At 33.7% G+C, this 17,743-nt stretch overlaps 1 protein-coding gene across 1 annotated transcript; it reads right to left on the reverse strand.

Annotated features, from left to right (window-relative positions):
* Positions 1-1,471: 1,471 nt before the first annotated feature.
* Positions 1,472-13,265, reverse strand: LOC134851947 (uncharacterized). The gene is made up of 6 exons (XM_063868221.1): positions 13,088-13,265; positions 7,873-8,030; positions 6,847-7,039; positions 3,472-3,652; positions 1,720-1,837; positions 1,472-1,504 (listed from the first exon to the last, which is right to left on the reverse strand). Exons 1-6 carry the CDS (start codon positions 13,179-13,181, stop codon positions 1,472-1,474), a joined length of 777 nt encoding a protein of 258 aa, XP_063724291.1. The 5' UTR covers positions 13,182-13,265.
* Between the last annotated feature and the right edge of the window lie 4,478 nt (positions 13,266-17,743).

Consider the following 17,743-nt stretch of genomic DNA (forward strand, 5'->3'; position numbering starts at 1 on the left):
CCGCACAACTTTTCTGTACTGAAGATGTGAACATGGATTGGTAAAGGGGATTAAAACCGAAGAGAAACTAATCCACTTATCTTTTTGAATATTATACAGTTTACAATTTGTCTTTTCTATGTTCTTTTTTGATATTTCATTTTGATTTGACACTATTTCAAATCTTTTCTCATTCTTATCAAAAAATGAAACAAAAATTCCTGGTTATGACAAAAATGCTGTCATATGAACTATTATATTTGCTTATACCTGCCTTAGTAATTTTAAAATTTTCTATTTGTTAATATTTGCATCTAGTAATTCATTACTCAAAGTTTATAGCTGTAAAATTTATTGAGGAACCCATGGTAAGCCTGTGGATGACCCCAGGCGGACATACATTTAAGATTAGGGGTTAATTAATGCCCAAATTTCCAATTTTGCTTTAACTACATAAGTTTAAAATCTGGCTTAACTCAGTGTTGTAAAGTGCTTTATTCCTGTGGTTAATAAACACCATGATCGTTTTTCTTCATTTGTTTTCCGTGGTGGGTTTGTGTGAAACCACAAGATTATATTTTCCACCTTTTACACATATACAATTTTACACTTTGTCCTTCATTGTTCAAACATTTGATAATTAGCCTTAGTATCCGAATGTAATTCGGAATTTTGAGTATTTATTTATTTTACATTGATGTTTAGCAAAATGGAATATGACCCAATTTTGAATTGGAACTGCCAAAAAGCTGACCCAGCACCAGAGGAGTTTAAAAGAAAGCTGCCTCTCAGGAAAAAACAACGAAAACCTGTAGCAGTACAATCTTTGTCAATGGACGACGGGTTAAATAAGAACCCTCGGAATTTTCCCAGTTTGACTCAAAGATTGGAACTGCAGAAGTGCAGAGAAGCCAAATTGGGTACGGAAAATCCAAATTTTATAACGAGTTTGAAGTACTCAATAAAGCAAAATTATAACAGATGGAAACTGCCATCGTTTATTGAAGTTGTCAACTCAACGACAATGGAAAAGGCAATGATGCCTATCGAGTTCATAACCCGGCAAGAAATGGTTATAAAGAACGAAACCAACTTCTGGAAATTAAAGAAGAGGGAGGAACACGGCTACATCCTCAAGGCAGGAGGCACGCAAGTCACCATCCCGGTTGAGGGAATAACTGCTTTTCCGAACCATGTAAAAAACAGACACAGACAGGAAGAACAGGACGACATTCAAGAGCTTACGGACGGAATGAGCAGACTACGAATCAAGAACAAAATCAAAGGTATTAGGCAAGAAAAACTAGAAATTATTTGAAAAATATTTCAATCACCAAAGTTTTTGATATAAAAGGAACACTGTTGTGCTAAAAGTTGCTGAGTCAAATGCTACTGATTTTTTGGTCTTAAGAAGTTTTTTCAGGAATTAAAAGATGGGAAGACTGAAACAAGTACTATGTTGTATTGCTCGACCGATCTGGTTTATCAGATATTATGATATGCCATGAATATTTTTGTCTGATATCTGCACAGTGTCCACATATCAGCACCATAACCAGTGCTGTGAGCAGGAATTTTTCAACAAGGGGGGGGGGGGCGTAGGTTGAAGAATTGGTCGACTTTTTTTTCTTCAATCTTTTCAAGTTCGCTATACACCCAAAAAAACATATCTGATCTTACGATAATTGATAGAACGAAAGATGACTTACACAGAAAATAAAAATCGTTTGGGACGGTAACGTCGCTCCAGTTGGCTAGAGTTGTATAAGAAAGATCTTGAATATTTGCAGCCAACAAACATTTGTCAACACGTAGTCGCACTTTCTGATAGTCCCGTCTTGCTCTGCCATAGGGATACCTAGTTGAAATTTTGTTCAGATCCATATCAGGCAACATCAGAACATAGACATTAGACATAAATAGAAATTTTTAATTGAAGGTTTTAAAAGTTTCATATCAAATTAGAACATATAATATTGGTTTTTAGAGTTCGTTGTTTGTTTAATACTTCGTAATTTGCCAATTTCAGTGGTTTGCAGATTCTTTCAAGCCGAGATGGCCTTCAAAATTAGGTGTTTTAATGAATCTGGCATTATCTTCTGCATTAAAAACGTTAGAAGATGTAGTATTGAAAATACTACACAGACAAAAGACCATTGTCTTAATTGTTTATTTAACGACCTAATTCTAAATTGGAGCGTGCCATTTAAATTAAAGCCTCTTTTCACTAAATCAGTCATTGACTGATTTACTCTTATTAGGACTATAAAATCTTGTTTCGAAAATCCACTCCTTTTTAAATACTTGTCCAATTTTTCTCATTTTTTCATGCTCAATATTTTAAAAGGGCGGCGATTATTAATACGTCCCTTTTAACTTAACTTGAAACAAACTGGATAAATTTTTAGCAGTCTTGCCGGCTGCACTGAAATTCTCCTTGCTTTGATTAAGCAGAGGTGCACCTGCAATATGATGCATCAGAGGGACTAATATGAATTTTTAATAAGACAAACTGAAGGCTGCGGTTTTTATCAAAGGGGACTAATAAGTTAAAGATATTTGATTTGACAAACCAAATAAAAACTAGTTGAAAATTCCCTTATAAGAAAGGGAGAACAAAGGAGCAGGTGAAACCTGAATAATTAAAGATTGAATCAGCCGCCGGTTTATGCTTACGAGCAAAAGGACTGGCCTGAAATCTTCAGTGTTTCATTTTGCTCAGTAAGCAGCAAGTCAGATCTCTTCAGTCAGATCTTTTAAAAATAAATAATTTTTCTTTTCTGCCCTAACAATAAAATTAATCTAGCCCTTTTCACTTATAAAAAGAGAATAAATTCTCATTTTAAGTTCGAAAAATTATAAATCGAGATACTCGAGATAACCACACCCGAGGAAGTCTGGACTACAAGTACCCAAAGGACTACGGCAAGACGATTCAGACGACCCAACCAGAAGTGCTGTCTTGGACAAAAATCAAGGGCAACCATACATACTAATCAGCCACCGACCTAAGTAAGAAGATAAAATATTGATGAACAAAATAAGATTAGCTCAACCTCCCCTCATAGGTATATTTCTTTAAGCTGTTCGATTCATTTATATAATCTAATAACCCAGTGCTCTGTATTTAACCAACTAATTAATTCATACCTTTTCTAACTATTGTTTCTACTCTACTTTTTGTCAAGACAATTTGACGATCTAAGGTGAGACTTATATTTTAGGATAAAATTACTAAGCATTCAACCAGCAATGAGCGCTTAGTAAAAAGAATTTTATATTTTTATCTAAATCCACAAAATTGGATTTTCTTGTTGAATATTTCCTGTTTGAAGCGTCATCAAAAATCTTTTGTTTTCAATCTACTATTTGTATAGATGCTTTGAAATGTTTAAAAGGAGGCATTTTTGCTGATTAATGAGCTGAAAATGTCAGAGCGAAAAGATTGAGCAAGGGGAATGGTTGTCTATAGACTATCTAATCTGATCAGACCATGAATCTATGTCCGCTTTAATGCCCGGTTTGACCCCTCCCCATACACTGAAACTGGAGGGGGCGTCTGTGCGTAGTTTCAAGAAGGTCCTCGCTTCTGTGTTCTCTGCATCTGGCCACGCACAGTACACGTGAACAGGATAGCCACGCACTGTGATCAATTCATAGCTGTTAGCTGCCGCTGAAAAAAAATTGACCTTCAGCAAACTTGCGAAAACTGAGATAACTGCAATTCGAGATTTTGCAATTTTTGTTGGAATTTTCTTGAAACTTTTTTCCTTTTTCCTCAACATTATTAGAGCTCTAATAATGTATTTACAAATTATTAGAGCTCTAAACCAAGATATTACATGAGTCTCACTTAACTTTGGCTACATACAAATTATTTTACGTTCTATTCATTCTATTTTACCGGGCAGTACTTTTTTACGACATCCATTCTCGGCCGACTGACCGTAAACATTTACTAAGAGAGGCATCTGCGCCATTTTATACTAATTTTTCGCTGTTGTGAGAGCGCTGGGAATGTCAATTATTTTGGTAAACTTGAAGAAAAATATCATCAAAATTTTCAAAAATTGTTTTGAAAATCTTATGATGGATTCAAACCAATTATATTTGACGTGCAGAAAAAACATTAGCTGAAATACGACTCAAATTTATTCGAATAAAATTTGATCAAATCAAAAAATTCAGACAATGAAATTCAAAATTTCAGAAACTCAAAATCTAAACAAAAAAATTCAAACGAAAAACAAACAATTAAAACAAAAAATCCAAAAAATTCAAAACAAAAAAATTACAAAAATCAAAACCATACTTTTAGTTACAAAATTTGTCTGCTCAGCAAGAGCTGATTGATAAGTTAGATTTTTACCACATTAAAAAATATTTTTTTGAATTTTTTGTGTAAAGTTAATTTACCTTCAAACAATTCTGAGTAACCATTTTTCGGCGAACGTTTTTTTTTTCGCTTCAAAGATCTTCTTTAATGCTTTATCTTTATTTATTCTTTATGCTGCAAAAACAAAGCTTTTTTTCTTCAGTGTTTTCTATGCTCTGAAGAGTAAAATAAGTTTGTTTTCGCAGATGTCTGTGCCAGATCTATCAAAACATTCTAAAAAAATCACAATATCCTAGTAATTTGCCGGCAGTTCTTAAAAACTGCTTAAAGGTCGTACTGCACTTTCATTTTGCTCTGCCATTTCCAACTGCCCGACTGATTTGTTTTGATTTTCCTTGATAACAGAGGCGGATTTAGAGGGGGCATGGGAAAGGACGCCCCCACCCTGCCTTAAGGATTCGACCCCCTGCCGACCCAAAGGGTCCCCCCTTTGTACTATTCTGAGATATCCATTTTTGGTGACGGACCCTAAAATTTTCTAAAGGCGCGTTGGGGCCAATTTATACTAATTTTGAGGGTGGAGCGCGCGCCAAAAAAACTCAATTTTTGGTCAACGTTTTTGGCCAAAAGGGTTGGTAAAACATAGGTGGTACAAAGGCCTTCGTTGCTCAAGGAGCCGGTTGGAGTTCCTGAAGGGAGAACTGTTTTGGTACAAAAGGGGCTGAATGAGCTAAATTTTTTGTCTTTGCTTTGCCATGGAAGAAGATGAATGAGCCCTATTTTTTGAAACATTGGGCTCCTTATTAGGTACCATTGGGTCCAATTTATGAGTGACAACTAGGAGATAAATCGTACTAAAAATTGGACTCATTCAGCCCCTTTTTATGGAAAAATTTCAGCAAAAGTTTCGACCCGGAGGATTCCAATTGATTTTTTATTCAGAAGCATTTACGTCTAGTTCCCGTCTGCCCTTTTCCGAGCGCTTTTGAATCACCGAAATTTTCTAAAAATTTTTGTTTTTTGAATTTCTGCAATTAAACACAATTTCCTATTCTAAATGATTTAGTCGACCCTTCGTAGCGCAATGTGTGAAACAATTAAATGTTTTATTTCAATTGGTTCATTTCATTGTCTACACACTTTCGTCGTCTATATATAAATATGGCTCATATCGATTACAGGCCCCGGCAAAGCATAACCTACACTTGCACAAAAATGTTATCAAAAAGGGGCTAATGTTTTTAATAGCCTGGAGAGCGCCATGAGTAGAGTCAAAAATTAAGAAATTTGCACTAATATGTTTTCAAAATACTGACCCCATTGGCCAATTCCAAACCCCGATACTTTTGAAACAAATGAGTGCGGCTTGATTTTTTGTTTGTTTTTGAGAATTAAAATTATTTGTTCTTTGTAAACCGAAAAATCGAAGTTTTCAAAGTTTTTGCGATATGAGAAAAACCAGCTTTAAGCCACTAGTTATTTCAAAGTAGCCAAATTGAAAATATCAATTCATGGAACCCTTACAATTTTGCAAAAAGCATCAGACATGAAATTATTTTGTACTATAGCAAACAAGAAATCAAATCTGGCGAAAATTTTATTGCAAAACCATAGTTGATTTGAAGAAAAAACTACCACAATAACTTTTTTTCCGTTAAATTTTTTGAAAGCCACAACAAAAAACAAACACTAGAGAATGGATTTTTTAACAGATGATTGATGGTTTAAGTATTGAATTTAACAAATGCTCTTAACTTTTTGACCAAACTTTTCGAGTTAACGGTCGAAATGATAGTTCCAGTTTTCTTGTAATCTAACATAACTTTGTGAAAAAGTTATTGTTCAAACTAAATAGTGAACTAATTGAGAGTATTAAATATCCCTTGTATAATTCAACAAATTTTTATAGTAATTCAAGCTCATTGGCCTGAAATTTCAGAGTTTCCATTTCTATGTAAGCAATTCGATGAAGTTTTTAAAACATTTTCCGAGTTTTTCTCAGTCGAACTATTTTGGGTGAATTCTTTTACAATTTTTATTCAATTTAGAAGCATTATTTTTGTCTCTGCTGAAATTGGGATGATTTCGTGAGTTTTGATGTCTATATCAATTTTTTCTAGGGCAATTTTTTCGTTGTCAGGTACTAGATAAGAGACGGATGACTTGCCAACTTTTGATGTTCTTCTCAAATAAGTTCTCACATATTGCCGTGCTAAAATGTGACAACTTCATGGTTGCGGTCTTAGGGTCTTTTCTGTTCATTAGTCACGATAAAGTCAGATTTTGATCAAATTTAAGGGGTTTTTATTTGAAAGCTGTTTTCGCCTTTTTTCATACAATGTGCAAACTTTTGTTTTAATATTTTTGGTAATAATTCTGATGCTTTGAGAAATTGTCATCCAAACAAATATCCGATTGCAAACACATTTGGCTCTCATAACTTGAAAACGACTAGTTTTACTATAACTTTGCTGATTATGTGAAGTGGGGAATTGTATTTGTGAATCATTTTCAAAAAACAAAGTACACACGAGTGCTTCCACCCCTCTCATATAGATCTTGACAGTCAATCGTCTCCCCATCCTCCACCTCCTTGATCCAGTACCACCTCCTTCCAGAGGTTGCGGACTCCGACGGGTTCCCGAGACAGTCCCAGTTGCTGATGGCTTCCGGAACAAAGCCGACTGCATACTTGTCATAACCTCGGCACGATCTTGTTTCATACTGCAACAGTTTATCATGTTTATTAGATCATGCCCAAATATGACCTTAAAGTCCAAAGTGACATGTGAAAACTCAATCCAGTTGAGGTGGATGAAAACTTAATTTTAAAAATAAATTCCCAGATTTCCACGTTTTAAGATGCCAGAGAGGCGAGCACCATCATAAGATTCTTGAATGTCAAGGGATTTTTGCACGCAAATAAGATTTTTGGATGCCATGTTCTTCATTCGTGATTGGCATACAATAATGTTGTGCTACTATTATGATATATGGATTCAAACATATTCTTGAAAGGGAAAAAAAATTGGAGGCTAGATTCGTCATAATAAAAGTTGATTGACAGAGCATCTTCAAGTAATTTTGAAATTCGAAAAGTTATAATTCACGATAATGAGTGGTTGGAGGTTCTTGAATAGATTCAGCGTTGAAAGCTATTTTCAAGATGCAAGATGCACACGAGCATATTAAGGTCAAATTTGCAATGAGAATTCCTCTCTGAACTGAATTCTAAACCACTATTCGTTTCTATTTTACGACATTCCAGTCATTTTTACTGAATGCACAATTAGAATTTTAAAATTTATTTGTTTTTTGGGAAAAAGATTGGTGCTTTTTGGGAAAATATTTTGAAAAACTTTTTTTTCTGCCATATTTGCAAAAAACTTAACTGGTATCAAAACATTATGTGCAACCGCAAGGGAAAATGTTGATAAATAGAGACTTGTTGTTTTTGGAAACCTCTCCGATCAAATGCTATCTCTCTTATGTCTATCAAAAAGCAGGGTAATTTTTAGTTATTCACTCTTGGTAGAATATTTAGCACTAAAACTAACACAGTAGCTGATAGCCTCGCATTCCAGTGATCCAATGCAGTAGACATTACAGGAGTCCAGGTCGTAGGCGAAGTAGTCAAAAATAGGCTCATCTCCGTATGTTCTCAAACAAGGGCATTCATCTCGGAACAGCGCGAGGTCAATTTGTGGTGGCGTCACTGTATCATCACACGTGCAGTTCAGATTCTGTTACAATTAGGTCTACTTGTTCTTAACAAAATCCCTCAGCAGCTATGAAACCAGATTATTTTCATGATCGAATTAAAATCAAATCGCAACTCCTCATTTCGAAACGTATGAAACCCATCAAAGTAAATTAAAATGCCGAATTACGGAGCGACTTTCGGTGGATGCTTGTTAATAATTGTGAATAATAGTCTTGAAATTAAATTTTAGGAATATGGTGTGGATATTTTTCTATTTTGAAAAGTTTCAGCAATGCGGCGACAGGCGACTAACTGAAATGACTGCGCGTATTTTGTGAATTGTAAACGGATTCCGCAACAACCTGGAAAGAATTCTTTCGTGATTCCGCAAGAAAACTGTTTTCCATGAGCTTTTTGTTGATTCCAGAGACAAATGGCTTAGACTAAATAACACTCCAAATGCATGCTAACGAGGCCAAGTTTACGGAAAACAAATCAAAATTAGTTTGAATCCATGAACAAATGATTAAACATCGCAGAACCGGCAGTTTGTATGCGGAATCCGCATTTTAAAAATAAAATCGAATGTTGTGAGCAAAACTTTCGAGTTTTATGAATAAGGCGTTGCGTTTCTTTCCAGTCAAAACTGTTTCAATCTCACGAAAAGAGAAATTATATGTAAATATCAGTGTATGGTCCTGTCAGTAATAAATAACTTTTTTGTTGGTGCTTCTTATATTGTAAATAAAGTGTGCATATGTAAATTTTGCAAAATGATGTTTTTTTTATAAACAGAAATATCTTTCAGAATCTTCGAAAAACCATGAAAAATCTTGAATATTCTTCTGATCCTTAAGCAAATATTCGAATTCACTTGATGAGAGCAGAACCGTCATACAGATATGAGAAAGTAACTATGTTTTGGACAGTTTAAAAGCTTATAAAAAATCGAACGTATTTAAAAGATTCTTTAGTATCTTGATTGCTTAAATTATTCAAGATCTCGGCAAATTTTTATAGATGACTGCAGGGGCGGATCTAAGATTTTCTCGAGAGGGGGGGGGGGGGGGGGGGGGGTTTGCGGATTTTCAAAAGTATTCGAGTTTTTTTTCAGGTCGTTCAAATTGCTTTCGCGAGAGCTCTCAAAAGCAGTAAATAGTCCCTAGTTTGGTAAAAATTTCAGCGCCGCAGGCAAAATTTTCGAAAAAAAATAGGCCAAAAAGGCGTTTTTGGGCACTTTTCGGACATTTTTAAACAAAAAAATTGCGTTTTTTTGGCGCCCCCCCCTTAAAATAAGTAAAAATTGGCGCCCAAGGCTAGGCGCCTTTAGAAAAATTTTAGGGTCCGTCAGCCGAAATTGGATATCTCAAATTAGTTCAAAGGAGGGACCCTTTGAATCGGTACGGGGGTCGAATTCCTGAGGTGGATTGCGGTGGATTGCGGTGGATTTCACTGACAAATTTCGACATGTTTGAAGACGTGTCTCCCCGCACCGAGCGCCCATGGACTCTAATCAATTACTATGGATTCCCGGGACAAAAATAATCCATTATAATCCATTACAGATGCACAATTCAGACCATGAAATTGTTTATATTGCCATTATTATTTGAAATTTTTGAAAAGAAATAATCAATTATAATCCATTATAATCGATTATAGACCATTATTTTTACCACTGAAATCGAATTTTGTTTCAAAGATTTTCGAAATATCGGATTGTTTTTAAAATAAAAATCTAAATATAATTCATTATAATCGGTTATAATCCACTTAATTTTTAGAACTAAATTTGGTTAATTTTGCAGATGTTTTGCAAATTTTGCAAGCAATTTGCAAAATGTATGCAATGTCTCTTACTAAATGCCATGTCTCAACGTAACCCCTCAATTTTTTTTACCTCCACCCACACTAAAGGGGGGAGGTAAAAAAAGGGGGTGTCAATCATTAACCCCCTTCCCCCAATTCGACCAAAAAATAATTGTGAGGAGGAATGGCGTTTGTGGTAAACTGGGAGGGAGGTTGGGGGTGTAAACTGGCGCTGGGGGGGGGGGGGGGGAGTGTTCACACTAGGGGAAGGTGTTCCACTGCTTCCACTCTCCAGTTTAAACCCTCCATTTAAACCCAATAAAGGGGGATTGAGGAGGGTGGTCGTTAAAAAAGGTGATGGAGTTAACGTAAAGTAGAAAAAGTAGAGAAAATTTTATTACATAAATTTTATGTGAAAAATACAATTTTATGAAACCTAATACGTAGCAACTGACTAAACAGGAAATGAGACAACGTTAAAAAAAATGCAAATTTCATAATTAAATAACTTCTCAAAAAACCAAATAAAATCGATTCTAATCTATTATAATGGATTATACTGATAAAAAATATTATGAGTTTAATCCATTTTTAATGAATTATAATCGATTATAATCGGTTAAAATGGGTTATATTGATATAAAAAAATAGGATTCTAATCCATTTTTAAGGGATTATAATCAATTATTTTGTAAATTCATGGATACTGACTATGAAATGATAATAAAATCGAACCAAACAAATCGCCTTATGAGAATTAAATTTGGTCCTTTAATGTTCTAAGAATAAATTTTAGCTGATTTGTATGATTGAGGTTTGATTCCTAACAACATTAAGTCTGAAACTGAGCAGCAGTGCAGGAAAAAAATATGTAAACTTTTCCATATTATGTGACCATGACATTACTAACAAGCTAACTTTGAAGTTCATATTTTCGTTTTCATGTTAAAAAAGGAATTGGAATGAAAAAATTAAATCAAATTTCAGGTCGGTTTTTTGTCTGGTTCCGATCTGACTCAAAAAATTATAAAAAATGAGAAAAGTTTGAATTTCATTAACGATCAGTCAATATTAAAATTTTGTATAAAATAGATATTCCTTGTTATTAGCATTTGGAACACTCAATTAGGAAGAGAAAAACTTTGGCTTGTATCAAGACAAAGTTCTGTTTTTTTTTCTATGGAGAGCACTCAAAAATGATCGTTCAATCTTGTAAAAAAACTTTTTTCACCTCCGTATTTTCTAATAAAATCTAACTTATTTTTAAAAAAAATGTTACGTATAAAAAATATTTTCTAAACTTCTATGCCAAAAATTTATGGCTATTTGTAAATATATAGATACAAAAACTGGCACTAAGCGCGCCATTTTAACTAAAAATTTTCTTTTTTTTCGTCAAGCTGTATCTAACACTTTGAATGGGCTGCTTTTTTTCCGACTGCGATAGTTTTTCTGGTAAATTTTTGTTTCAAAATAAACATTTGCTTAGCTTTGTAATAATCAACAAGGCCTCTTAGATTAACACTTCTTGTTTTACCTCAATTTGGACGTAGCAAATAACACCGTTAAAATTTTTTATAGCCATTTAAAGATGCTTTCACTTAATTTACAAATAAATAGCACTTTAATTTTGCTCTAAAGCCCGTTGATTGAAATGCTGTACCAAATTGACATATTCCACTTTTCATACATGTTTAAGCCAGATCATTTTTGAGGTTTGCAACAAAAAACTGCACAACTTTTGCTTCTGCTTTTCAAACTATCCCTCATTCAAGTTGGCTTCGTTGCTTTTTTATTTGAATACTTTTTTTATGATACGAACTCGCATTGATCAGAAAAATTCAAAAGAATTACAACAAAAAATGGGAATTTAGTCAATTTGCCAACATTTTTTGACAAGATTTTGATTCTGATTAGCCAATGGAACAAAATTTGAAAAAATATTGAAAAGAAGTTGGAATGTTTTACAATATTTAATTAATTACAATCCTAATACTTTTGTTATTTGTTTTTTCTTCTCCATACCAGCACGAATTTTTAATAATAAAAAAATTTAAAACATTACATGGAGTCAAAATCATTCTGCGTAGACAAATAAAGTTTTATTTGACCTAAATTTTTTTTTCAATAGTATAACTGATAAAAACTTTCAGAAAAAGTCTGATTATATCTGAAAATCTCAAAGTCTTACGTAGTCACTGATTTTTCACAACCCATTTATCATGGGCCAATTTTTTGAGAAAAGCACGTACCATGCTGGAAAAACACAAAAAAAATCATTTGATTTCGTCACCTTTAGATCACATAACACATTGTGTGGGGGATAAAGTTAAAAGCTGAGAGTCGAAACCAAAATAATCAAAAATTTTGAACAAGTTTGCACATTGATGTTAAACAGCAGTCTAAAGTTTCACGTTTTGCCCAAGATCGAAGATATTTGGCTGCCCGCCTAATAAGAATTGTTAAATTGATAATTAAGCAAAAGAAACTTGTCAAAAAACAGATTACAATATTTTTTTTCCTAATTTTACTAGAACTGCGATATTTTAATGGGTTTGAGCCAAACTTTATATTTAGCTTTCATTTTTAACATCACAAACCCTAGTAGTTATTTGCACCATTTTAATTTGATGATTCAGTAGCAAAAATTGCATTACATACTATCTCATGCTTTTTTTCACGCAAAATCAGTTATCAAAAATAATTATTAAAATATGTGGACTAATATAACATAATAAAACCTCTTAGCCGTGACTCGAGTCATTTTAAACAGTTCTCCAAAACTATCTCAATTTTGAAGAAAACCGGTTGAGAGAATTTTGAGCTTTTCTCTATTTTGAGCGAGTAAAGCCAGCGAGTTGTCTTTTTTAATAATTCAAATTCAACATTAAAAATCTGTTTTGCATCAGTAAATTTAATTTTATGTAGAGCTTCGTTCAAAACTTTTTTTTGTTTTGGAAATTGAAAAAAATCATAATCTATAAAAAGTTTTTGATTTTTTCTTCTAACTTTTGAGGATAGCGGATGTCAAATGTGCCTAATTTACTATTAACATCAAATACGCCCACGTTTTAGGTTTTTATTCAATTTCTTTCATCGCCACGAATACAAAACGACACCATTCAAAAAAGAAGAAACTGTTTTTTTTATTATGGTGGTCGGAATATTATGTAGCTATCCTTGTTTAATTACCCATTTTCCGTTTATAGTAAAATAGTTTTGCTTTTATTATTTTTGGAACTGCATGTTGACTAAATTACCGGATTCAGCGATTGGTAACACGAACAACAGAGACAACAGCAACAGCAGATGAGCTGAAAATTCAGTCATAAGTGAAAACAATAATCTGTTCATCTGGATAAAACTTGAATAAAAGACACCTTTGAAATCACAATCCAAGTGAGAGCAAAAGTCTGTTGCAAAAAATCTTAATCGGAACATGATCGGCATTCGAACCGGATGCCAGAGGAAAGCATGAAGAACATGAAAGAAGGTAGGAAACGGAAAGTCCGAAAACATCTGGTTTTTGCTTTTTACTAGCTCAATTATGCATAAGACTTACAGCAGTTTCGTTTGATTTTCCATAAGTGTCGCAACTATGAATTTTTAAGTTGCTATTAAACTTATTGTGCGATAGGCAATCGCTACTCTGAATTATAGATGGCGAATGAGACTTCTGAAAAGTTATGGGCTTATCTTTGAACACCATCTTAAAATTTGATAAGCTTTTACTGTAGTGATTCGTTTAAAGTCCTAATTTCTTACAGTTTTTTCATCGGTAAATCTGAACCAAATTTAATGCCTTAAAGTTATTTAACCTATATTCTGTTGCCTAGGCGACCAAGGAAAAGTTCGAAGATTTTTTGGCAAAGTTTTTTCAAACGAAGTCGGGAATAATTGGAGTTTTTTCTAGCTTTTCCGAACACTTTTTTATGTTGTTTTCACTCAAAATACTGTGAGTATACCAGACCAGGTTACCGATATTGGTTTTATTGATTGAAGTGATTCGGGATTCAATCGTGCAGTTTTGTTTTGTAAATGTCAAGGTCTAAATTGAAACTTGCTCTTGCTCTTTTTAGCTTTACTAGAAAATTAATTACGATTTCATGTTTCAAACTCCGATGGCCGATAATTTACAAAGAGGACGGGTACTTTTATTCATACCTGCCACACTAAAACATCATCAGTAAATAAAATACTTCAAACAAAATGAAATTATTCTTTTTCTTTAGAAATGCTTTCTTCTTGCATTACGAGACCAGGCAGCAGCAGAAGGAGCGTGAAGATGTCTGTGTTTGGAGTTAAATTGTTTCAGTTTTCCATCAGAACTTTAGCTTTTGAAACAGTTTTTCAAGGTATTTTTCATCTTGTGTCATGGTAGTTTTTAAAGATTCAGCCAATTTTAGATGACTGATTTTTAAAAATCAAATTCTGCGTTTACTCCTGCCAATTCATCATAAATGAAAAAATGATTTGTAAATTGCTCTACTTTTAAGTTTCCAAATTTTAAACCAATTTCTTTTTCGATTACAGTGTTTGCATATCAATCAAAAAAAATTACCATTATCTCGAATTTAAACTAACATCAAAAAAGTCTGATCGTTGAGGGCAAAAACCTGAATATACGGTTTGCGCATTTGCGTGTTTAAAGTAATTTTTTGCTTTATAAAAATTGATACTATTTCCCAACCACGTTGCTGAGCACAAAGCGGTATATTCCGCTACTAAAAACAATAAGGGCTTCTCGTATCAGGGCAAAACCATGAATGTTCCGACTGCCCTTTAATTGGTCTTGAATACATTTGATAAACTAAATATTTGTAACTATGAAATTTCATAGCTAATAATACCAAATTTGATTTGAGTATGGAACTAGTCAAACCAATTAGCTTATTGTTTAAATTCAAAATGGAACGATTTAGTAGTGCGTGATAATTCGCCACAAGTAAAGCATAAAACGAACAGTTTGGACAAACTCGTGACTATAGACACGAGCACACCCGGCTGGGCCATCGTAGATCAATAGATCGATACTCCGAGGGAGCAAGACGTTTTGTGAAATTTGTCTGAAAATAAAAACTACCCTACTATATATAAATTCCTCACTTTCTTCGTAAATCGAAACATAAACAAGACTGCTCGTATCAGGGCGAAGCCCTGAATGTTCCGACTACCCATTCAATTTTTTTTAAATCATCCCCCCACACGCCATATAAAGTACAAAAGGATAGATTTCGCTATTTGTAACAAATCAATTATGGCAAATAAGCTTCTTTCAACCAATTCGGAACAATTTCTAAGACGGATTAACTCTCCGCTTACGCGTTAATAGCGCGAAATATATCGCGCGTTAATTGTCCCAAATTGGCCAAAATGGCAATTTTTAAACCCCCCATAAATTCAAGAAAAACAATCACAGGTTAAATACCTTTTCAAATTTAAGCTCAAGACAACAAAATCTTTTGAAAGATTTCTTACAATTCCGTCAAAAATAGCTAGTTAAAAAGTCGAAATTTGTCTGAAGGAAAAAACCCACCCGAGCACAAATATTCCGTTACTTTCGTATCGAAAGTCGGAACAAAAAGTTTGGACCGATTGAGTTGTTTCTAGGTTTTATAACGACTTCTTATAACGATTTCCTTTCACTTGATTAACGCCCGATTCACAGAGTTGTACCACAGGTAGATGTCCAAACTTTGTCGTGGGCTTTTCTACAGAGGTCTTGACCTTCGTGTTTTGAAATTCCCAGCGAAAACAGTTGAAAGGATTGAACAAGCAATGACAAAGCAATGAGGAAGAAGTTACTGTCTCAGCCTCTCAGTTGAAACGGCAGTAGTTCGAGGCCCGTTATCCGTGCTCGTAGCATGCGAGGGTGAGGCAACACTCACTTACCAGAAAATTAACCAAAAAAATATCCTGATGGCTAGCCGTTATGAGGTGAACATTTCGTACGTTAGTCAAATTCCTCATGGATTAAAATGGTCTTGGCTAGTAACAAGTTTTCTCCACAAGAAAAAAACAATTAATTTCGGCTATAAATCAGGGCGGGGCATTGAATTCTCCGACTACACTTTTAAGCCATTTTAAACAAAAATTGAGCTAATATTTGGCGAAATAATAATAAAAAAGAACAAGACTGCTTGAATCAGGGCGCAGCCATGAATGTTCAGACTGCCTTTTAAGGTCTATGGAGCAGTAATAACATGACATTTTTCCAGATAATGAAAAAAAAATAGATTTTAAAAAAAAACTGAGATTTTTTTGTAAAAATATCCCCCCCACACGCCATACTAAGAACAAAGTGATCGATTTTGCTCCTATTAACAAATTAGTTATTGCATATAAGCTGCTTTGAACCAATTTGGAACGATTTCTAAGGCGGATTAAATCTATCGCAAATCGCACATTAATTGTCCCAAATTCGCCAAAATGGCAATTTTTAAACCCCCATAAATTCAAGAAAAACAATCACAGGTTAAATACCTTTTCAAATTTAAGCTCAAGACAACAAAATCTTTTGAAAGATTTCTTACAATTCCGTCAAAAATAGCTAGTTAAAAAGTCGAAATTTGTCTGAAGAAAAAAACCCACCCCGAGCACAAATATTCCGTTACTTTCGTATCGAAAGTCGGAACAAAAAGTTTGGACCGATTGAGTTGTTTCTATTCAATTAGAACTTTGTCTCAGCCAGACAAGTTGCATGATGGATACATTAAAATATACTGGAAAATTGAAATAGCAAACATTGTGATCCCCAAAGTTCGCCAGATTGATAGTTGTTGTGCTTTTTCAGTACATAATTTGAGATTACTATTTATTCTTATGAGTACCCTTTCTATTTATTTTTGAGCACCATTTCAGCACATCAATTAGCCCTGCTTTCCATCAGTAAATCTAAAAAACTATCTCTAAAATCCAACTTAAATTCTTTTGTTGATTGAGCAAAAACCACAAGCGCTAATTTTCAATACCAAATAATTTTATAAAAATGTAAACAAGCTGAAAAACTTTTTGGTTATGCTGAGAGCGGCAATACAGTTCAAATACAGGAAACTGCATGAAAAATTATGAAAAAAATTAGTCTCGAATAACCCCCGGTTGACTTCGCAGGGATAGTCATCCCTGATTCAGCAATATACAATGAATCAGTGCTGCAAATGTTTTGATGATCGGGTCTAAAACAGCGATAAACGTTTTAACAGAAGTGCAACAGAAGTCTTTTAATTGACTTGAAGTTTACAAGAGCTACATTTCTGATGGATAACCTTGAGGCTTACAAGTATCTCGACAAAAATTGACGAAGTAAAATAGATCTGCTCACAGCAGGGTGGAACCCTGACGGCTTAAAATGCCCTTCTGTATCGATAGAAATTATTAGTTTACAAATTGATGTTTTAATCAAGAAAAATTTCAAGATTTGTTCCTTTTTTTAACCCCAATTGCTCAATTTAGTTTTAAAAGGGAAGTTTTGTATCTCTTTTTCTTTGATTAAAATCAATTATCGCGTCTCAATTCATCATAAAAAAGCAACTCAATCTTTACAAGGCCAATGAAAAAAGAAATTTTTGAATACAAATAACGACATAAATCGGAACAAAAAATTTTAAAAAGTTCAAAGTGAAAAAAACAATGATTTGCAAAAATTCCGATTGCAGCGATATTTTAGGTGAAAAATTTTAATTTGATTTTTTAGTTCCGACCATTGAAAATGGGGAGGCAATTTGCATAGTAAATCTTTTTTTTAATTTCCATGCAAATCAGGCATCAAAATTAATCAACGGAATGGGCCGCAAAATATTACATATCAAAGCCCTGTCACAGGTGATTCGAACAACATTAAAAAAAAATTAAAAAAGATTTCCCATTTTTGAGAAAAATTGATTTAATATTTTAAGATTTAATCTAACAAAAGCAGC

This window comes from Symsagittifera roscoffensis, chromosome 7 (genome assembly GCF_963678635.1).
Source record: "Symsagittifera roscoffensis chromosome 7, txSymRosc1.1, whole genome shotgun sequence".
In the NCBI taxonomy this organism is placed as follows: Eukaryota; Metazoa; Xenacoelomorpha; order Acoela; family Convolutidae; genus Symsagittifera; species Symsagittifera roscoffensis.